Source organism: Rhipicephalus microplus, unplaced genomic scaffold (genome assembly GCF_043290135.1).
Source record: "Rhipicephalus microplus isolate Deutch F79 unplaced genomic scaffold, USDA_Rmic scaffold_16, whole genome shotgun sequence".
In the NCBI taxonomy this organism is placed as follows: Eukaryota; Metazoa; Arthropoda; class Arachnida; order Ixodida; family Ixodidae; genus Rhipicephalus; species Rhipicephalus microplus.
The window spans coordinates 6,581,960-6,601,547 of record NW_027464589.1 but is presented as its reverse complement, the minus strand read 5'-3'; the positions used below and the strand labels follow the sequence as shown (position 1 = coordinate 6,601,547).

The following is a 19,588-nucleotide window of genomic DNA, read 5'->3' as shown; positions in this document are numbered from 1 at the left end:
ACTGTGTTTGGCTGTAGTACTCTTGTCTGTGCAGCTGGCACGTGCCCTGAAGCAGTTGCAGGCCAACCACCGGCTTATTCTGACGGGCACGCCCATCCAGAACCAAGTGTTGGACCTGTGGTCCCTATTTGACTTTCTCATGCCGGGATTCCTGGGCACAGAGCGGCAGTTTTCTCAACGTTTCAGCCGCCCTATCTTGCAGTCACGTGACGCCAAGTCTTCCTCCAGGGAGCAAGAAGCCGGTACGTCTCTTTGTACACACCCAGTTTCTTTTTACCTGTACTTGAAAGTTCTAAACATGAAAGGGGCAAAAAAAGGACCCAACTTACTCACATTAAGATAACCCCAGCCATTGCATAGTCACGGCATACCCACCTAGCCATTCTCTTTGAGCCTACTTTGGCAATTATGGCCAAGGATGGGCACCCTAAGGTCAATAGCTGTCATGCAGCCTCTGGGCTTGAATAAAATATTTTTGCAAAGCACACCTCGCGTTAGCAGTCAGCACAGTGCATAGCCAAGCATGTTAGTGGTCTTTTTCAGCAAGGATGATTGCTGTTTTCTTAATTATTCGCACCAGTCTGGCCGCCATATACACATGACTACACAACATTGTACAGTGTTATCGTATCAACCTAAATTGGCGGTCAAGGTTGCAACTTTTTGCAACAATGCTGTCAAATGACCTTTGAATGCAGCCTAGCTAGCTTGTTCCTACGCAAGAAAATACCCTCATACCAAATAATTGAGCTCTTTCCTTCACCCGACGTGCATGTACATATGGCATCGCTGTATTTACTTGCGTGATGAACGCACTTTTTTTTTTTTTGAAAAATCAGAGCAAAGTTGGGGGGTGCATTTATTAGGTGGGGTAAATTTTATAAAAAATTTTTCCAGAGGAGCAAAAAATGCAGTAGCGCAAAAAAAGTTTGCTTGCTTAGCCTTTCGCAATTGACATACCCATACACTGTTTGGAAACAGTGTATGTTGCACTTTACCCATCTTGGGTGGTTGATGGCCCTATCTTGTGCAAGCTGCCTTCACGACACCTGCGCACTCCACACAAGCGTTTTGCCGCTATCTTTTCTCGCAATTGTTTAACCGCAACAGTGGTATCTGCTGTGATCTCAAGGGGCGCCCGGAAGCGTGCACTGCGATGCACTTTGCCAACTTTGCGGCAACCTCGCATGACAACCACGACGATGCTGTAGGCGTTGTAGCAAGTTACCTCGAAGCATAAAAACAAACCTTCTATAACAAAATTAACAACAAAATACAAATAAGGCCACTGCCTCCCTTCCACATGAGAAGTACGTGCAGAGAACAAATGAAGCTAGAATTGGGGCTGCTATCATGTTGCAAAAGTCCTCACAATCTTTTCTGGGCGACAAGCGATTTTCTGGTTTTCCAGAAACCTGCGACATAATAGCGTCGAATGACCCTTTGCCCTAGCACATCCTGTCATTCTCGCTCGAAAATCGCGCGCACGTGATTGAGCCTTAAAATTTCGTATTTATAGAAAGCAACCGCCAGATGGCGCGGGCAGTTTCGTGACTTTTGCTCGTTGTGTGTTTGTCAGCTGTCATGTCTCTACAGTTGCACCGTTCGTGAACCTCGCTATGGCGCACAGGTAGAAAGACGGAGGATGTGCCGTGCACAGATTACTACTCGCAGTAACGGGCGAAGGGTGGAGAGAGAGTGAGCCGAGTTGGCCAAGGTGAATCGGGATAATACTAAATTACGGAAGAGATTCAACAGGTCAGGAGGCGCAAAGTGTCGGTTAGCGGGACTGGAGCGAATGTATGTAGGGAGCGCGTTTATTAAGCGGAAAAAAAAATCTAAGTTTTGAGGACTAAAGTTGGAAATGCGTTTATTATGTGAGTGCTTTCATTGCGCAAGTAAATACAGTAACTGCAGTGATAAGAAACCTGCACTAACTGGAAATTACTGCGCCATACAGCTCCAAAAGGGTTTTATTTATTTTTTTTGTTTGATTCGCATCATTACTGCGCCTCAAGGTGGTTTTGTAACCGAAAGTAATGTTGACAGCACGCATCGTGAGCAGATATTACATGATAGTCACCATTTTGTTCACTTGCGGCACTGCAAAAGCACTGAATCGGCCATTCAATTATTCTGACTTCCGGGCGAATGCGGCGGTGCCTTTTCTGGCAACCATTTGCAAGGAATGAAGGCGATGTTGCTACTACCGAAAAGCACGCCAGTATGATTTGTCACGGACGAAAAGCCTACGTGTGTGGTACTGTGCCATTTGAAGCCTACTGCGCGCTTTTAAAAGCTGCCGACTACGTGACAGTGCTGTAGCACTGATCACTCCCGCTCACTCTTCGTGCGGGGCCGTGTTCAGCATGCACTGCCTTGCATTGTTTGCAGAAAGCTCGCACCGTTGTGTTAACGCAACGTGCTTCTTGGCCCATCTGTGCATGGTCTAAACGGGAATGGGCCAAAGGGGCTCTGCACGGTGTGTATGCCTAGTAGGTGAAGCGCTGGATTTAACTAGCCACTAAATTGGTTCTCCGTGACCGCATCGCGTGTAAAAAAAATTAATAATAATCACAACAAAATAAAAATAAATAAGAAAAAACTGTCGGTTTTCGCTAAGTAGCAAATCGCGATGCACATTTATTCCGGACAGCCAGATTATGTTCGTTTTGCGATTATGGCAGTCACTGAATTGGCTGTGTATCCTGGACTCAGCGCTAGTTTCGAAATGCGCCACTGCATGCCATCGGACGCGCGTGCAAGAATGCCAAAACATTGAATGCCAAACATTTCTGAACATTGCCAAAAAAAAAATGGTTTCCTGTTAGGTTCCTTAGGCAATGTTTGCTTTGGCTCTGTATTCCTTCATTAGCGGTGATCGCACAGGTGAATAAATGCTAATAGGTAGTCACAGGTGTGCACACAGGGGATGAGGGGGGGGAGCACAGAGCCAGCCCAATTCATCACATCACAGAAAGACACTGCGATGAACCTCTCCCCCACCCCCTCCTGAAGGGGAACCCAGCACGCGCTTATGTACTTGGGGGTTAATTCATTCTACGTTTAGTATAGTTAGCTGCATTTCCAGCAGGTTCTCAGTATGTGTGTACGTAATAAGGAGGCTTTATAACGAGCTTTGAGAGTGTGTGTGTGTGTGTGCGCATATTCACTGCTATGATCTACATGCTGCCGCTATTGTTAGTGCAATATCCTAGCTTCACGATCTTATGTCACTGCTTTTGTACAGAATCCTACTTTTGTGCTTATTTTGTGGGCTTGCTGTTTCTGTATAGTAAAAGATTATGCAAACTGAAAGAACGTTTAAGTAAATTAAAGCTAAATTTTTTTCCTCTGTGTGTGTCATGGAAAGCCCGGGCATGCTACAGAGGTAGCTGCTTCAAAAGCAGAATTTTCCTGCTCTGAAATTCTGGAAGGCATTCCTACCACTGCATTAACCGCCACTTTGATCCAGACTTGACGACGTGCAGGGCTGCCTGAGGTAGGCTGTCCACTTAAGCTTCACGAAGGGGCATATTGACATGACCTAGGGAAGGCTGACTTCTGATGTGACAGAGTCATTCTGCTCTTTATGCCCTCTAGATGGCAGCTCACTAGACTGGGGTGCAAACATCGAGCACACACATTGTTGAAAAAAGTGCAGAAATAGGTCAAGTGGTCTTAAGGTGTTATTACCAATGCCTCTTTCGATTAGAGTGCAATATCTGTGATTAGTGCTGCTTGCTACACTAAGAGGTCATCCACATACATTTATTGCTTGCAACTCAATCCGCAAGTCTGTATAAACCTTGTTTAAGAAAACGCTGCTTTCTTCAAAGCAACCCTCCACCCTTTGCACACACCTAATTTTTCTAAAAAGATCTTGTCTCTAAACCATACGTAAGTGTTGCTCAAGTAGAAGCTTAACATCTTCAAGAAGGCCTCTACCGTGGTTTCACAGCCATTTGCTTCTTCATCATTGAAAGCAATATGTAAATACAGTAAATACACTAACGGCTCATTCATTCAAACTCAAAGGGGACTATAAATGCGTTCGAATGACATGGAGTTGGAATAAGTGGGTGGACGCCACAATGAACAGTTATCGTATAACAGAGCATCGGTAGAATGAAAAGATCCAACCTCTAAACTCATTATCGCAAACTAGGCACATTGTTGCAAATGATTTTGCAAATTAAGTTTATGGAGCTCCAACCACCAACAGAGTTAATTGGTCATTCAGTGATATGCCAGAAAAGAGCCCTGACAATATTAATAGGAAGTCTTAAGAGAAGGACCTCTGTTACGTAACTAAGATTCTTGTGCAATCACAATTTTGAATTTATTTTTGTGTGTAATGCATTTTTTTGAAATGTTTCTGAGAAACCCAGTTTTCAACCAAACCCTTTTTTTAAGTATTATATCGCATGTTTGTTACGAGAGCTAGATAGGTCACGTGGTATGTAAAAAAGGTAGTGCAGTACATACCTGGCAATAATTCGTTTAAAAACTTCCTTCAGAATCTGTTTGTCTTATGTGTATTAAAAGACAAATAAATATGCTCTGGCGCCCCCACGTTGCTTACAATTTGTATTTTCAAGCTCTCAAAACGACATATTAAATGCTGCCAACTGCTCTGAAGCGAAATTCTCCTGCTCTAAAATTGAAATATTGCTGCTCCAAAAACTGCTCCCAATTTAGCCTCGGCCGTCTCACCCCTGGTAGCGTGTAGGCAGGATAACCGCTGGTCATTCAGGGTAACTGACTGTATTCCCAGAGAAGGCAAGCACATTAGGGGAAAACAAAAAGTTAGTTAGGCAGATGAGATTAGGAAGTGTGGGGCTATAAAGTGGCAGCAGCAAGCACAGGACCGAGTTGAATCGCGGAACATGGGAGAGGCCTTTGTCCTGCAGTGGACGCAGCCATGCTGCAGGTGATGACTCCTCAGTTTTACAAATATCCTGAATTTCAAAGTCGCCAGCTTTGCAGAGCCACATTTGAATTCGCAGAGTTTGGCAAAGAATTCAGTGGGTGTGACACTTGCTAAGGTGGACTTCATTGTTTGCTCAGTGAGGTAATTCAGAATACTACCTTTATTGAAATTACAGGGCTCGTGTTCACTGCACTTTTAGGTGGGTTGAATGTTTTGCACATATATTTCCTTCCTAAATATTAGCGTTCTTCTTTATAGTGCTCAAAATTTGGTCTTTCATGATAAAAATTAGCTTTTTTTTTCATAACTTGCTCCAAACTTGGATTTTATTGCACGAAAAGTAACATTTTCCTGCTCTGAAGATTGCTCCAACTTCTATTTTGGCTGTTGCACCTCTTGTTTCAGAACATGCCAGAGGCCTATAATATGAGCACTCTGATGAAGTTTTTCCATTTGGCTATCTGATCTTGCATCATACATCATCGCAAGTGCCGCCACCAAGATCAGGCGCAGAACAAGAAGGCAAACTATCACAATTTCTATCATTCCTAAAGCAGGTGTAGCAGCTTGCGAAAGCCTCGGTTTCTGTTACGTCAGCATCTAGCCATGATTCAGTACCTAGCACTATGCTTGTTTTTATTATGCACAAGAGTCTATGGAAATCTTTCACTTTGTTTTTGACGCTACGGCAATTGACAAACAGACAAGCTACATCTGTTATAGAGCTGTGCATGCGTCATGTGGTTTGCACAACCTGGCCACATCTTTCATCGTACACATATATTCGCCTATTCAAAAACGGTTTGTCATATTTTAGATTTACACAAGCACCATGAAAAGCATTCTTTTTGCCGAATTTTCAGAGAAACTTTCTTTTCCTGCGCACTGCGTCTGAGAAGTACGGACGAGTGTCCTAAACCGGATGCGATTTTTCGTACTTTTTTCTCAGAAGCGGTGGGCAGTTCACGACTTTCACTCAGCGACACCATAAAATATCAAGTTACATCACCTGCTGCGGTCTTTCAAGTAATTCACTTTAGTGGATAAATCTTTTACAATACTATGCATATCTTCAGTTTTTTTTCTACATTCTGTCAAAGCTTTTAGGTGTGCGAACTGTGCTATTGCGCTTTCTATTGAAATTATTCGTGACCTTGGTTCTTGTATAGCTGTATTACTTTGATTCTGCTACCGTATAAACCAGAACATTAGTCAAGGTATTTTCAATAAAACAACGAGCTAAAATTGCCTCTCGTTTTATATAGCGGTGTCTAGCCGACAGTGCACCGCTGTCTGGCAACATGTGGCTTGCATGTGCATGAAAAAGTTGGACACGGCCATGTTCGCATTCAAATACAATAGCAGGTTGTTTTTTTCGTTCTTCTCTCTTTTTTCGTGTTCGTGATTTGCCTCCGATCTGTTCTAAGTTCTCGCTTCGCTTGACATTGTGTTTAATTTTTAGTGGTCTTTTTTTCGTTCACTGAATATGAGTAGCGGTACGAGAAGGCCGTACTCAGCTGTGTTTAAACTCGAGGTTGTTGAGTTCGCAGAAGCAAATGGGAATATGGCTGCTCAGCGCCGCTTTGGTGTATCAGAAAAAAGCGTGCGCTATTGGAAGGTGCAGAAAGGGAAGCTGCAGATGTACAATCTTTGGAAAATGTCAATATGTGGGCAAAGTGCAGTTCATTCGCAGCTGGAGGATACGCTAGGGAACTTTGTGTGGGATGTTCATGCGTGCTCGCTGCCAGTGACTGTGGATACCATTCACAAAAAAGCTGTGGAACTCGCTCAAGAAGCTCGGCTCACGAAAGAAGAGTTTCGTGCACCAAACCTTTGGGTGCGTCGATTTATGAGACGCAAAGGATTTCCTTTCTGGTGGCACACATCCATCTGTCAGAAGTTTTCAGTGGAGTTCAAAGATAAGCTTATAAACTTTCAAAGCATCGTGAACTGGCTTCGGGAGCAGAACAACTACATGATGGGGCAGATTGACAATGCCGATGAGACCCCCGGGTACTTTGGCATGCCTTCATCGACCATGATCACGCAGCGTGGCACCAAGGATATGAAGCTGTTGTCCACTGGCAACAAGCACTCGTGCTTCACCATCATGCTGGCATGCATGGCAGATGGTAGAAAGATTCCGCCCTTTATCATTTTCAAACATAAGACAATGCCGAAGGAAGTGTTCCCGTGCGGTGTTGTCGTTCGCGCCAACAAAAAGGGATACATGGACGAGGCCATGATGCTCGGATGGATACGAATAGTCTGGAACCATCAGCCAGGTGCACTGCTGCGTCTTTGCAGCCCGCTGGTGTTAGATGCGTTTTGTGGTCACGTAACCGATGTTGTCAAGCGCGCACTGGACGATGGAAAAATTGACCTCGCTGGGATACCAAGTACTATGACGTCGACCCTCCAGCCGGTTGATGTTGTGCTAAACAAGCCGTTCAAGGACCGAGTGCGGCTGGAGTACCAAAAATTGATGTCTGGCGGCAACCCAAAGACACCTACAAGCTGCCTACAGAGCCCTCCGCTTGTGACTGTTTGTGGCTAGGTGCTTTCCACCTGGCGTTCCTTGCCAGATTCGATGGTAGAAAAAGCCTTTAAGAAATGTTCCATCAGCAACTCGCTGTATGGCACGGAAGACAACGCACTGTGGGAGGCGGCCAGCGACAAACTCTCGTCTTCACAAGACAATGGTGCTTTGTCTGACGAATAGGAGCAGTTGCAATGGTGGTTGAGGGGAGCACCGATGATCGGGGTGCGGTGCCCCCAATTCGCAAATAAATGTCTTTCGGCAATTTTGGGTTATTTTCCTTTTTTTTTTTCGGTAACCTGAACTTGGGGGGTCGACCTATATTCCCACTCGACCTATAGTTCGGTTTATACGGTACTTCTCAATAGCCTCTAATTTGGCCTTATTGTCTTTCTGACCATCCAAAATTCGATTTAGGGCCTCTGCTGTAGAAGGACCATGGTTTAACAAAATTTCACCACACAGAAACAAAAGCAAGAAATAAAATGCGTATCTGTGTAGTAAAGCAAAGAAACGTCTAGTATAACAACACACAGCATGACTTTTTAAACCCATGCTTTAACTACGGCTCTGATCAGCACCATGAATGCATAAAAGATGAAACCTCATATGAACAACCACCAGCCTGTATTAGCAGAAAAAAAATGTGTCAGTGGCACGGCCATGTTGGTGCTGACCTCATGGGCACTGGCTCCAAAGTTTTCTCGTTGTCATCATTCAGTTCCTCTAAATTGCTCTTGCTGCACACTTCATTCACAATGCCTTCATCCATGCACTGTTTAGCACTGTTGGCATCATATTAGGCCATAATGAAATCATTCCAGCCAATTTCTCGCTCTCTCATGCAGTCCACGATGCACTGCCACAAATTGTCGCTGGAATGGTCCTGTATGAAAGCTAGGCATCGGGTCTGACGTCAACGAAGTCAGCCTCACAGAAACAGTTTTGCACACATGTAGTCGTTAACTGCGCCCACGAAGTCTTCACCATCTCCACTGCTGAATACAGGGACACCCAACGCGGCAAGTTTGTTGCTGCACTGTCAACAGCCATGAACAAGCACTCCACAATGCAGTACCTATAATAAGTCTTAAATGCACAGATTACGCCCAAGCCAAGTTGTTGCGCTTTTGACGTTGTGTTGAGTGTCTTGGGGGCTAACACACCCTGTAGAGTCGTTTGCGCCTCGTGGCACACGTGGTTCATGCACTGGCCGCATATCAAGTTCAGAACTACCGAGCAGTAGGTGGTGTTGTGCTGGCGAGCATTTATCACCATCATCATTATAATGGTTAGAACAGAACGTTGGTGCCAGCAGTGACGCCTGGTTGAAAGCCTTGGTGGTGGCACGGGAGAGATGACTGGGCCTCTTTGGCGTGTGAGGATTAAAGCAAATTCCTCAGTGCCCGGTGCATGGCACCCCGGGTCCTCTGCCGGGGCCCTCGGGGTGAGTCAAGCGTTCGCCGCCTTGTGTATGTTATGTTGTTGAGTGTATCGTAATATTGTGTAAGGTTGTTTTAGCCAGCTGATCACGATTGATGTATATTAATTCGGCTGATGATATTGTCGATCTAAAAGTAGTTAAATAACTGTGTGTTGTTTTGTTTGTTTCGACCAAATTTAGTGTGTTCGTTGACTCCAAGAGCGTAGCACCCTCCACTTCGAGACCCAACAATGGCGCCCAACATGGGGCTCTTGGAGCATCGTATGTCAGTTCTCGCGGTTCGGAACGGCAGAGTAGGCCTAGGGGTACTTGAGCTGCTAGCGTCCGGGGTGTGCTTTGTTGAGAGAGGGGCGATTTGTTGTTGGGAGGTGTTTGAACTTGTCGGCACGTTGAGTTTTTTTTCTCTGCTCGCAAATGTTTTTTTTTTTGTGCGTGTGTGTGGTTGGTTTTCAAGAACATTGTTCAGTTGGGACGAGAGCCATGCGATCTGCATCCTGGGGTGAGCAAAGCTTAGAGCACTAGGACTGTAGGCCAAGCCCAAAGCGAGTGAGTACGGAAGCCTCGTAGGTTGTCTTATTTTCTGTGAATAGCTTTTTTTCTATCTCTTTGAGGCTCATGGAGTCTGGCATCGTTGCTGTCTTTTCTTGCGGCTCGACGCCGGGGCGTCGTGATACCGTCTGGGGCAGTGGGTGCCGATTGCTCAGTAAGCTGCTCTGTGCGGCATGCCAGTAGGGCCACCTTACAGAGTGGATGTCTCCTTGCGGCTGCCTCTCCTGCGCCTATAGGCTGCGTGCTGGGTGGATGCCGATTGTTGTTGAGGGACTCATTAGGCATAAGGCTTTGCGCAGCCGCCTGTCGCACGTGGCACAATTAGGTGGATCGTAGAGGGAAAAGGGTTGGAAAACTTCCATCTCCTATCCTCATTACACATGCATACAAACAGTGAGCAAGACGTGCACACTGGTGTACATGCAACATACAAGCCAAGATGCGAGGAACTACTCCGGGATTGCTTCCAGCTACAAAAAGAAACTTCTTAATTCGAGCCATGCGGAGCAGTGGAGACGGGCGAAGGAGTTGCGATAAAGAGAGGAGAGCAGACTTGTGAGAGACGGGCCAAGTTGGGATAGAGCGAAGTTAGGGGTGCGTACATCGTGGGAAGGTGACTTTCAAAACCAATACACGCGGGAAGAAGGCAAGTTGGGTAGCTTGCTTGAAAGGTCCACGAAATGTGCAACTCACGCATAGGAAAACTTGGGAGAATGCCTGCACACGCAGAGATCAAAGAATTGTATTGTGCCACGAGCGGGATTTCGCAGCCTTACTGACTTCATTATTCACAATTCGTTCCATGTAACAGCTGTTTTAACACTTGTGGAGGGCATGCTGAGCAGAGTGCTAAGTGAGCGAAAACAGCTCCCAAACATGAAACGAATCACGGAGGATGAAAGTCATTGAAGCATGTAGAGCAAGCGCATCCACAGGAACGATAAAATATACCGATTGAGACATGACACAGTTGAAATATATTTTTATATACATAGACACAGACGTATACGATCGGGTACAGTTGGGGGCCGACAATCTTGCAGATGGTCTGGTCACTCTAGGCCGGCGACACCAGTGATAGGGTAACATCAGCTATCAAAAACTGAGGGGAACTAGTCAGCCGACCGGTCTTCGAAAGATCGGTGGCAGTCTGAAAACACGGGCCTCGTGTGGAGATGTGCTCAAAGTAGAAGGGAGACGAAGGACGAAGTGGGGAGAGGAACAATTGGAGGGCTGCAGAGATAAGGTCAGTGTTTAAACAATAAGAACCGATGGGCACTTCTTCAATGGCTTATTGGTAGTCAAAAGTGGTGTTTAGGCAAGTCGCCGGAGCGCTGACTCTATTCTGTAACCGATCGGCGGCTCTCATAGACGGATCATCAGGAGTGCGGTTTTCTGCCATTTAAATATTGTATATTTTCAAGGTCACATACATATCGTTTTTTTTTTTTTTTATCGAAGTTCATTGTAAGTGAGGTTGTTATATGTGCACTCAACTGTAATATGTCTTACATCCAACGAGGTGGGGTTAGGAAATCACAGCAGCGGTGTTTGTGTAATTTAGCGTCGCACGGAAACATTTAATTGCATCTCAGGGAGCAATATTTGAAGAAGGCACAAGTGGTCTTCCTTCCAGAGATTAGAAACCAGGCTGCAATCAGCTTTGCGGACATGAGAAGTGATGACCACGCAAAGGACAAGACCAAAACCAGCTGCACTGTATGCTTGTGTTCCGATGCGCAAGCAAAAGCGGCTGTGCTGCTTTCGATAGCAAAAAATAATAATAATACACAATAGAGAGATATTAGTGCCTGAAAAAAAAAATGTGCATCTTAAGCAACAAAAACTATCGATAAAGCGTGCATTTTAAACCAGCCGCACTGCGGGCACACTCGGATGCAAAAGCAACTTATGGTGCGCCACTTTGGGAAGCATAAAAAAAAAAGGAAGAACGGAGAGGTATCGGCACATGAAACAAATTTCAGTTTCCCGAAGCATGGTAGCACATGCCAAGCAAGAGAAGTGGTCTAAAAAAGAGTGTGTGTTAGACATAGAAGCAGTGCGGTACAAGCACAGCAAGAACCCTGAAAAGGTTAATCTTCCGCTATGTTAGCGGCATTCCTTGGGAGCTTATTCACAATCAATAATTATGATGATGGCGAGCACATTTTCCTGTGCAGTGGTTGCAGAAAACGGTAGTTCTGTTTTCAGTTGATTTTCCCTGGCTGTGCAAGTGCCTTCAGTGCCTTCAGAACTGTGTAGTTATGTTATCGCATCCATCTACCGCAGTTTTGTTCCCAGCATTGCGTCAAGCAGCATTGGTTTGAGTCATTGCGCGCATACTTTTGGGGTCACTCATAATTGTTTCAAAACAAGACCATATTTGGATTCACAATGGTTAGGATAGATTGTAATCACGACACATCACTTTATTTTCTTAAAGACCACTCAAGGGGGTATTATATAAGGAGTGGGTATACAGTGTAGCCAGGTGACTTCACTCGGTAAGAAAGTTTGTTACATTGTCGAAGAAGTTTGATAAATTAGTAATGGCTGCAATGGTGTGGGAAACGCCATTTCGATCTGTTGCTGCTCGGGGAGAAAATGAAGAGGAAAATGTGAGAATGCGAGCACGTGGGCGTGACACTTGCAGTTCATGTCCCCGGCAATGAGGTATGCGCATAAGGTGAACAATGTAAGGTGGATGACAGAGATCACTGTAATAAAATTTGTGGAATAAAGATAGCGTGGCAATACGATGACGAAGACAGAGATTAGACAAACCGAATTCCGCTTTCAATGATGATACGCTAGCTCGGTTATAATAAGTAGAATGAATGAATCTAGCAGCATGGTTTTGGACTGCTTTCAGGGCAGATGCAAGGTAGGACTGGTGTGGGCCTCCAGATAGGGCATGCGTACTCCAGTTTTGGTCTGACGAGTGGTTTGAATTCCATTTCGGTGCGTGGAGGCATGATGAAGGTTGCGTTTCAGGAATCCTAGTGTTTTATTGGCAGATGCTACGATATTTGTAATATGAGTGCGCCAAGATTGGTCATTGCATAAGGTCACCCCCAAATATTTAAACAAGTTATTGGCCTCGATACGAACACCAGCAATTGAATATGGTAAAGAAAGGGGAGCAGAACATCGAGAGAAAGTTACAGATTTACATTTACTAAAATTTAGAGTCATTAGCTATTGCTGGTACCAGTCTATGACATGGTTAAGATTAGTCTGTAAAGCTTGTTGGTTGAGAGGGTTATTTATAGTTGAATAGATTACGTAGTCGTCTGCAAACTTTCTAAAGGGAACTTTCGGAAAGTTTTAATTTTTTTCTTGTAAACAGGGGCACATCCAGCGCATGTGGTTAAAATCACTGAGGTTGTGGCAGTCTGGACAAAGTTCTGAAACATCGGAGTAATGGCTATAGGTTACAAGGCTAGAGTATGTACCCATCTGAAGCATGCGAAGAGAGATTGCCTGTGGCCTAGACAACTTTTCGTGTGGCAATGAAAAGAACCTACGGCCTGATTGATAGTGCTTCGTGATCTCGTTGAAGGTAGTCAAAATGTCCCTAAAGTGAAGGTTGGGGGCCGATTCCTCTGTCTGAGAAGCACTAGTCCTGGCGTGGTAAGTGAAGCCTCGCGCCTTGCAGTGAACTATCTAGTTGAGATTGGGATGGCCGCCGACCTTCAAGCCAAGGTGAGCAGGGAACCAAATAGTGTGGTGGATGAGTTCCTTGTGAGTGAGAGTTCTAAAAACTTCCTTCCACATGGAACCAGAAGCGAAGGCCCTAGCAGCGGATTTAGAGTCCGTACAAATATGAGTCTTTTGTGGATCAAAGAGAGCTGGTGCAATGGCCATATATTCTGCTTTTTAAAGAGAAGTGGTTCGAACCGACGCTGAGGATAAAATCTGAACCTTAGTATCTACGAATACTACTGCAAAGTGAGCGGAAACGCCGTACTGGGCGGCATCAACAAAGCATGAAACAGATGAGTCGGTGTGAGCTTGAGCTAAAAGAGAGGAGGCTCGAGCGACACGCCTGCCCACATTGTACTGTGGATGCATATTTGGTGGAAGCGGACACACTTTGATGCGAGAGGCTATATATTCATCAAGTGGCTTATTTTGCACTTCGAGCGTCAGGGGGTTGACTCCAGTGTCCAGCAGAATCTTTCCCCCCTGGTGTGATCTAAAGCCTGGTAACCTGTGCCGTTTGTTGAGCCTTGATAACTTCTTCAAGGGTGTTGTGGACTCCAAGTTTTACAAGGTTCTCAGTGCTTGTGCGCATAGGAATTCCAAGAACTTTCTTCATGCTTTTCCTTATGAGCATGTTCAATTTATTTCTCTCATGGAGTTGCCTCCTGTGCATAGATGCGACATAGCTTATATGGCTCATCAAGAATGCATGGAACAATCTGAGAAGGTTGTGCTCTCGAAGACCACCCCGACTGTTGGAAATGCGTGAGATTAGTCGGATGACCCCTTCCGCCTTGGAAGTCAGACGGTCGATCATGTGGCTGTTCTGTCCATCAGGCTCCATAATCATGCCTAGAACGCGTATGAAGTCCTCGCTTGGAATATGCTGCCCTGATGCCGTGTGCAGCCTAATGTCGATGTCGACCAGTGGTTGCCAATTTTTGGGTTTGAGTCCCCGTCTCGTGGGTCGATATAAAAGAAGTTCGGACTTTGACGGCGAGAGCTTGAGGCCCATTTCCTTTATGTAGACTTCAACACAGTCGACAGCCTCTTGAAGAGATCTCTCCACAGAGTGCTCTCTTCAACAGAGCTCTCAGGGGAAAACAGTGGGGAGACGATATCACCATATAGACGATATTACCACCTGGACGATATCATCATATGGTGATATCGTCCGTGCAGATGGCGAACTTGATGCCTTCTCGATTTGAGAGCTTGGCAGCAAGGCCGCGCATTGCACTTTTAAACAGCAGTAGGGAGACGACTGAGCCCTGTGGGGTGCCGAAGGTAACGAGATCATAGGGCTTAGACTTGAGATCCCCAAGCTGTATAGTGGTTTTTTTATTCCTGAGGAACGAGCTGGTGAACTTGTGAAAGTTTGCTCCCAAGTTGAGAGAAGAGATTGAAGCAAGTATTTGGAAGTGCAAGACATTGTTAAAGGCCTTTTTATTTATTTATTTATTTATTTATTTATTTATCACATACTGCGGACCAAGTATGGTCCATGCAGGAGAGGGCAATACAGTACAAAATTCTTCTACATACATACACTTCCGCTGCAGTATACATTCACTGCAGAACAAAATTCATGTACATTAAAAACTCATGAAAAACAAAGGACAAATACAGGCAAAGAAGCAGACTTAAGCAACAAAAAAAGGGTATAGTTTCATCTCGGCGTGTTGAGCATAGGGGAATCATGGGGCAGAGCATTCCAATCAGAGACAGTTCTCGGGAAAAATGAATACTTGTAAATGTTAGTGCGTGCAAATATAGGTGTAATGCTACGACTATGTTTATGACGTGAAGACCTGGTTGTGTCCTGTGTTATGTAATCTGGTGCGTGCAATCCTGATCTGGAAAAGTATAAAAGGCGGAAAAAGTTAAGCCGTGCAGTTTTCCTTCGATCGGCCAAAAGTTGGAGGTTCGCATCCTGCAACAGGGCTGACGGCGAATCGCGATATCTATACCGGTTGTATATAAATCGAGCAGCTAATCGTTGTATTTTTTCTATTTTCTGTATATTACCAGCTGTGTGGGGGTCCCACACAATGCTGGCATATTCAAGAGAAGGACGAACTATGACTTTATAGGCTCTAAGTTTTAGTGAACTAGAAGAACGACCCAATTTATATTTTAGAAAGCCTAATTTTCTCCTGGCAGCAGAACATATATCATCAATATGTGCTGTCCAGGTAAGCTTCGATGTAATCGTTACGCCCAAGTACTTGAATTCTTCTACTTGCCTGATAGCGTATCCACCTACATTATAAGTAAACTCCAGTTTTCGGATTTTGTTACTCAGACATAAATATACAGTTTTCTCAAAATTAATTACCATTTCCCACTTTTTACACCATTCTTTTATGTAGATTAAGTTCTCACACAAGTCATGCTGGTCAGAGATAGAATTTATGGTATTAAAAATTATGCAATCGTCTGCAAATAACTTAACAGACACGCCAGGTCGGATGGCTTGAACTAAATCGTTAATATAAATATTAAATAGTATAGGCCCGAGAACTGACCCTTGCGGGACTCCAGATAACACCCCCAAATACCCAGAGGTGAAACCGTTTATATCTACGTACTGTTTTCTGTTCGTTAAGTATGCTATGACCCAGTTAATTATTTCCGGAGGAATGCCAATAACCTTCATCTTATCTATTAGCTTGATATGCGGGACCTTGTCGAAGGCCTTGGAAAAGTCCATAAAGATGACATCAACCTGTCCAGACTTGTCCAGAACTTTGGAGAACTCGTTAACAGTTGCTAATAATTGTGTGGTGGTAGATAATCCCCGTCGGAAGCCATGTTGCGCGCTGTGAATTACTTTATTTTGTTCAAGAAAAGTATTTAAATATTTCGCTATAATATGTTCAAGTAATTTGCAACAAATACAGGTAAGGGAGATTGGTCGATAATTACTGACTAATAATCTGTTGCCTTTCTTAAATACCGGAATTACACGTGCTAGCAGCCAATCGTCGGGCACTGAACTAGTTTTAATCGAAACATCAAATATTATTACTAGGAATCTAGCTATAATTTCAGCATACCTCTTTAGAAAAACAGCTGGGATACCGTCAGGGCCGGTCGATTTTTTTACGTCTAGCCGCAATAATAGTTCTGTCACCCCTTCCAAGGATATATTTATTAGGCTTGAAGGACCTGGCACCGTCATAATACTCAAGTTTTGTGGTCTTGAGAAAACGCTCTGAAAGTAGGAATTAAATGCGTTTGCTATTTCGTTTTTATTTGTGACAGTGGTTTCTCCGTTCATTATTTCATCAGGGATACGGTTGTCTTTGTTTTGCAAGAACTGGTAAAATTTTCGTGGACTCTCTGCCGCAAAGCGGCCTAGTGTCTCGGTGTAATAATGTTCCCTAGCCTCCTTCAACTTGGATGCTAAAGTATCTCTTAGATCGTGCAGAACTACATCATTAGCTATTTTTTGCTTTCTACGCCTTTTAATTTTGCGTTTTAGGTGAATTAGATCGCGCGTTATCCAGGGGTTTGTACGGCCAACTTTTTTAAGTTTATCTGGAACGAAATTGCGAATGCAGAAGTGGCAATAAAATTTGAATTGTGTCCATAGCGAGTTAACACTGCCGTCGCAAAATGATAGCAAAGCTTCTTCTAGGTAGTGAACAATCTGGAAATCGTCTGCAGCAGAATACTGTTTTACAACTACGGGCTCAGGTCTAGATGACCTTGTTCTACGTGGTAAAGAACAATTGAAATTGACCAATTTGTGATCAGAAATGCCATCTAAAACTGTTGCCATACAGGATTCAAAACTTGAGGAACAGAAAACGAGATCTAGTATTGAAGAAGCTTTTTTGTCGACACGCATTCTATTTTAAGATCGAGTCCGAGAATGGATTCAACGTCTTTCGTCTCCTGATCTATGGTGTGATGCTCGAGCATTTTTATGACGTCCTGAGTAGGTGGGTGTGGTCTAAATTCTATCATGTTGTACGGGAACAGGTTAGTCTTCTCTATGTGTTTTGATATCCGATCGATGATGACATGCTCCGCGACCTTGTCTATACGAGACGTCAGTGAAATGGGTCGCAAGTTGCCAATACTGCTACTCTGGCCAGGTTTAGGTATGAAAATAACCGACGCCATTTTCCAATGCTCGGGGAAAGTCCTTGTCTCCCAAATACGATTGATTTCTTTGTTGAGGTAGGTGACAAGTCATCGTCTAAGTTGCGTAGTGTCTTGTTTGTAATGCCGTCCGGGCCCAGGCCGGATTTCCCATCAAGATTGTTTAAGGTGGTGCGAACCTCTGCTTCCTGAAAGGGCTTGTCCTATTCGAAGGCTGGTGATCCCGTGTATTGCGCGAAGCCAGAAAGAGGCTGGGCTGTATCTAAAGGGAGGCATCTCTGTGCCAGACGCTCCATTATTTCTGTGTCTGATTTATTTTTCCTTTTTGGGTAGAGAAAAACGAAGAAAGTGCTCAAGGTCACGAAGCTCACGTGACGTCTTTCTTTGCCCCTGCCATCCCTCCTTGCTTGGCTAGTAACGGTTTTGTCAAGACGAGCGAAAAGAGAATGCGATTGCAGCTTGTGACGAATCTTTGTAACTTCATTCGCACTGGACGGATTCTTTAAATTTTTGCTGCATTGTACTCTAAGACAATAAGCTCTTCCAGTGAATTAATTCTATGGTTAGTTGAAAAAGTGTTTCAGGTCCCCTTTAAGACACAACCACGTTGCCTGATTTTATTGGTGTTGATTCTCGAATGCTTTTCCAGGTTGTCGCTGTACAGGAAAATCAAATAAGATTGGCTGGTAGTGTGGGGGCACCTGTCGGAGCAGATATCAACCACTCCGCAGTCTTCGTTTCTATTGCCAGGCGGTGTGCGTGCTGCTGGGTGCACTGGGCACATAGGCCTACAATTTCGCGGACAACCTGTCGACACGCAATCTAGGAGGCCATGACTAGGCAAAGCTCAAACCGTTCCATGCACTCAAGAGAGCATTGGGTGGAATGTCAGCACGTCTCATGAATTGAGAAGGCAAGGCAGGAGTAAGAAAAAAGGTGCAGATATAATTGTCAGTAGCGGCCTCGGTACATGTCATGTCAAATGATTTTACGATGCTCTAGCCTTCGAAAAAGGGTTTAAGAATCACTTTCATGAACGACATCACCTGCCACAAATGTGTAGTAGCGCCTACTTCACGATAAGGGATCCAGAGGTCGCTTTTTTAGGTTCTGTCCATGTCGTGTGGAACTAATTGGTGGGTGCTAAAATTTGTACATTTTAGCACCCATTTAAATATTCGAACTCTGCTTATTGCCAACAATTTCATAGCCCCCTCGAGCTTGAATGAACAAGCCCACAGGGCTAGCATAAAGCTTGAGGGGGTGTCAGAGCCTCTATCATTTCGAAAACGCAATGGTGGAGGCTCTGAAATGCCCTGCTTTTGTGTGTTTATGTGTTCAGGCATAAACTCATATCTCTCGCATTTTATGCAAGTTGAGCGCATGTCCTGTGCGCTACTTTTCTCATCCTCTATTGAATTGCTTGCTTTTTCATAAAAAATTAACTTCAACCCAACACAACTTGCCATCTTGCTTCAAATCTCCAACCCACTGGCTGCTTTTCTTTGTTTCAGTGGCATGTATGTTGAAGACAATGCACAGGTAACATTTTTCTACAAGAGCTCGTGTGGAGTTGGAGCGTTTTTGCATTGCCCTTGCAGGAGTGCTGGCCATGGAAAGCTTGCATCGACAAGTCCTTCCATTCTTGCTGCGTCGAGTCAAGGATGACGTCCTGCAGGATCTGCCCCCAAAGATAATCCAGGACTACTACTGTGAGCTGAGCCCACTACAGGCATGTATTCACTGGGACCATAAGCACTTGCAGTAAATATCAGCAAATTGCACACCGAAAAGGCATGGCTCGAAATGCTGCTTATAATCCTGCTTGTAAATTGATGCCTTAGGTAGCATGCAAGGGCTTATTGGTCAGCAGCCACCTCGTGTAAAGTTCAAATAGCTTGAGACACCCTCTGGCAGAAAAAGTGCTCTACACTAGCTGCCTAGACTCTGAATGGTGCTGGCTAATACGATGAAGTATCAAGCTGATGTAAATACCCGACAGAAGTGGGTGTTGTACGGGGTCCGTCCTATGTACGGCTGATGCAGAAGCCTAGCTAATGTTCCAGCCGCACTAGTCGTACGGTGCACAATTAGCGTCCCCTATCCGTAGCTCATCTCACTGCAGCTACACAGGTTCGGGCGAACAAGGCAACAGGCTAGGTCAACATAACGACACTTTATTGCTAGGCGTTAGCAATAGCGTACAAATGTTGCGAGGAGAAAGTACAGAAAACAAGGGTAGATGCTTACTCCTTGGTCATTAACGTCCTAGGCTCGCAGGGGAGTTGTGGGTCCGACCTCTTTG

General features: G+C 44.6%; 1 protein-coding gene across 9 annotated transcripts in view; it reads left to right on the top strand.

Moving 5' to 3' along the window:
* Positions 1-19,588, top strand: part of Hel89B (histone acetyltransferase 1) — a 913,881-nt gene that overhangs the window by 739,543 nt on the left and 154,750 nt on the right. For 7 of the 9 annotated variants that reach the window (XM_037419311.2, XM_075883340.1, XM_075883342.1 and 4 more), the window contains 2 exons: positions 35-242; positions 18,885-19,015. In XM_037419311.2, the coding sequence (XP_037275208.2) occupies positions 35-242; positions 18,885-19,015 (339 nt within the window). The remainder of the gene's footprint in view (positions 1-34; positions 243-18,884; positions 19,016-19,588) is intronic. The other 2 variants (XR_012888773.1, XR_012888774.1) reach the window with 1 other exon arrangement.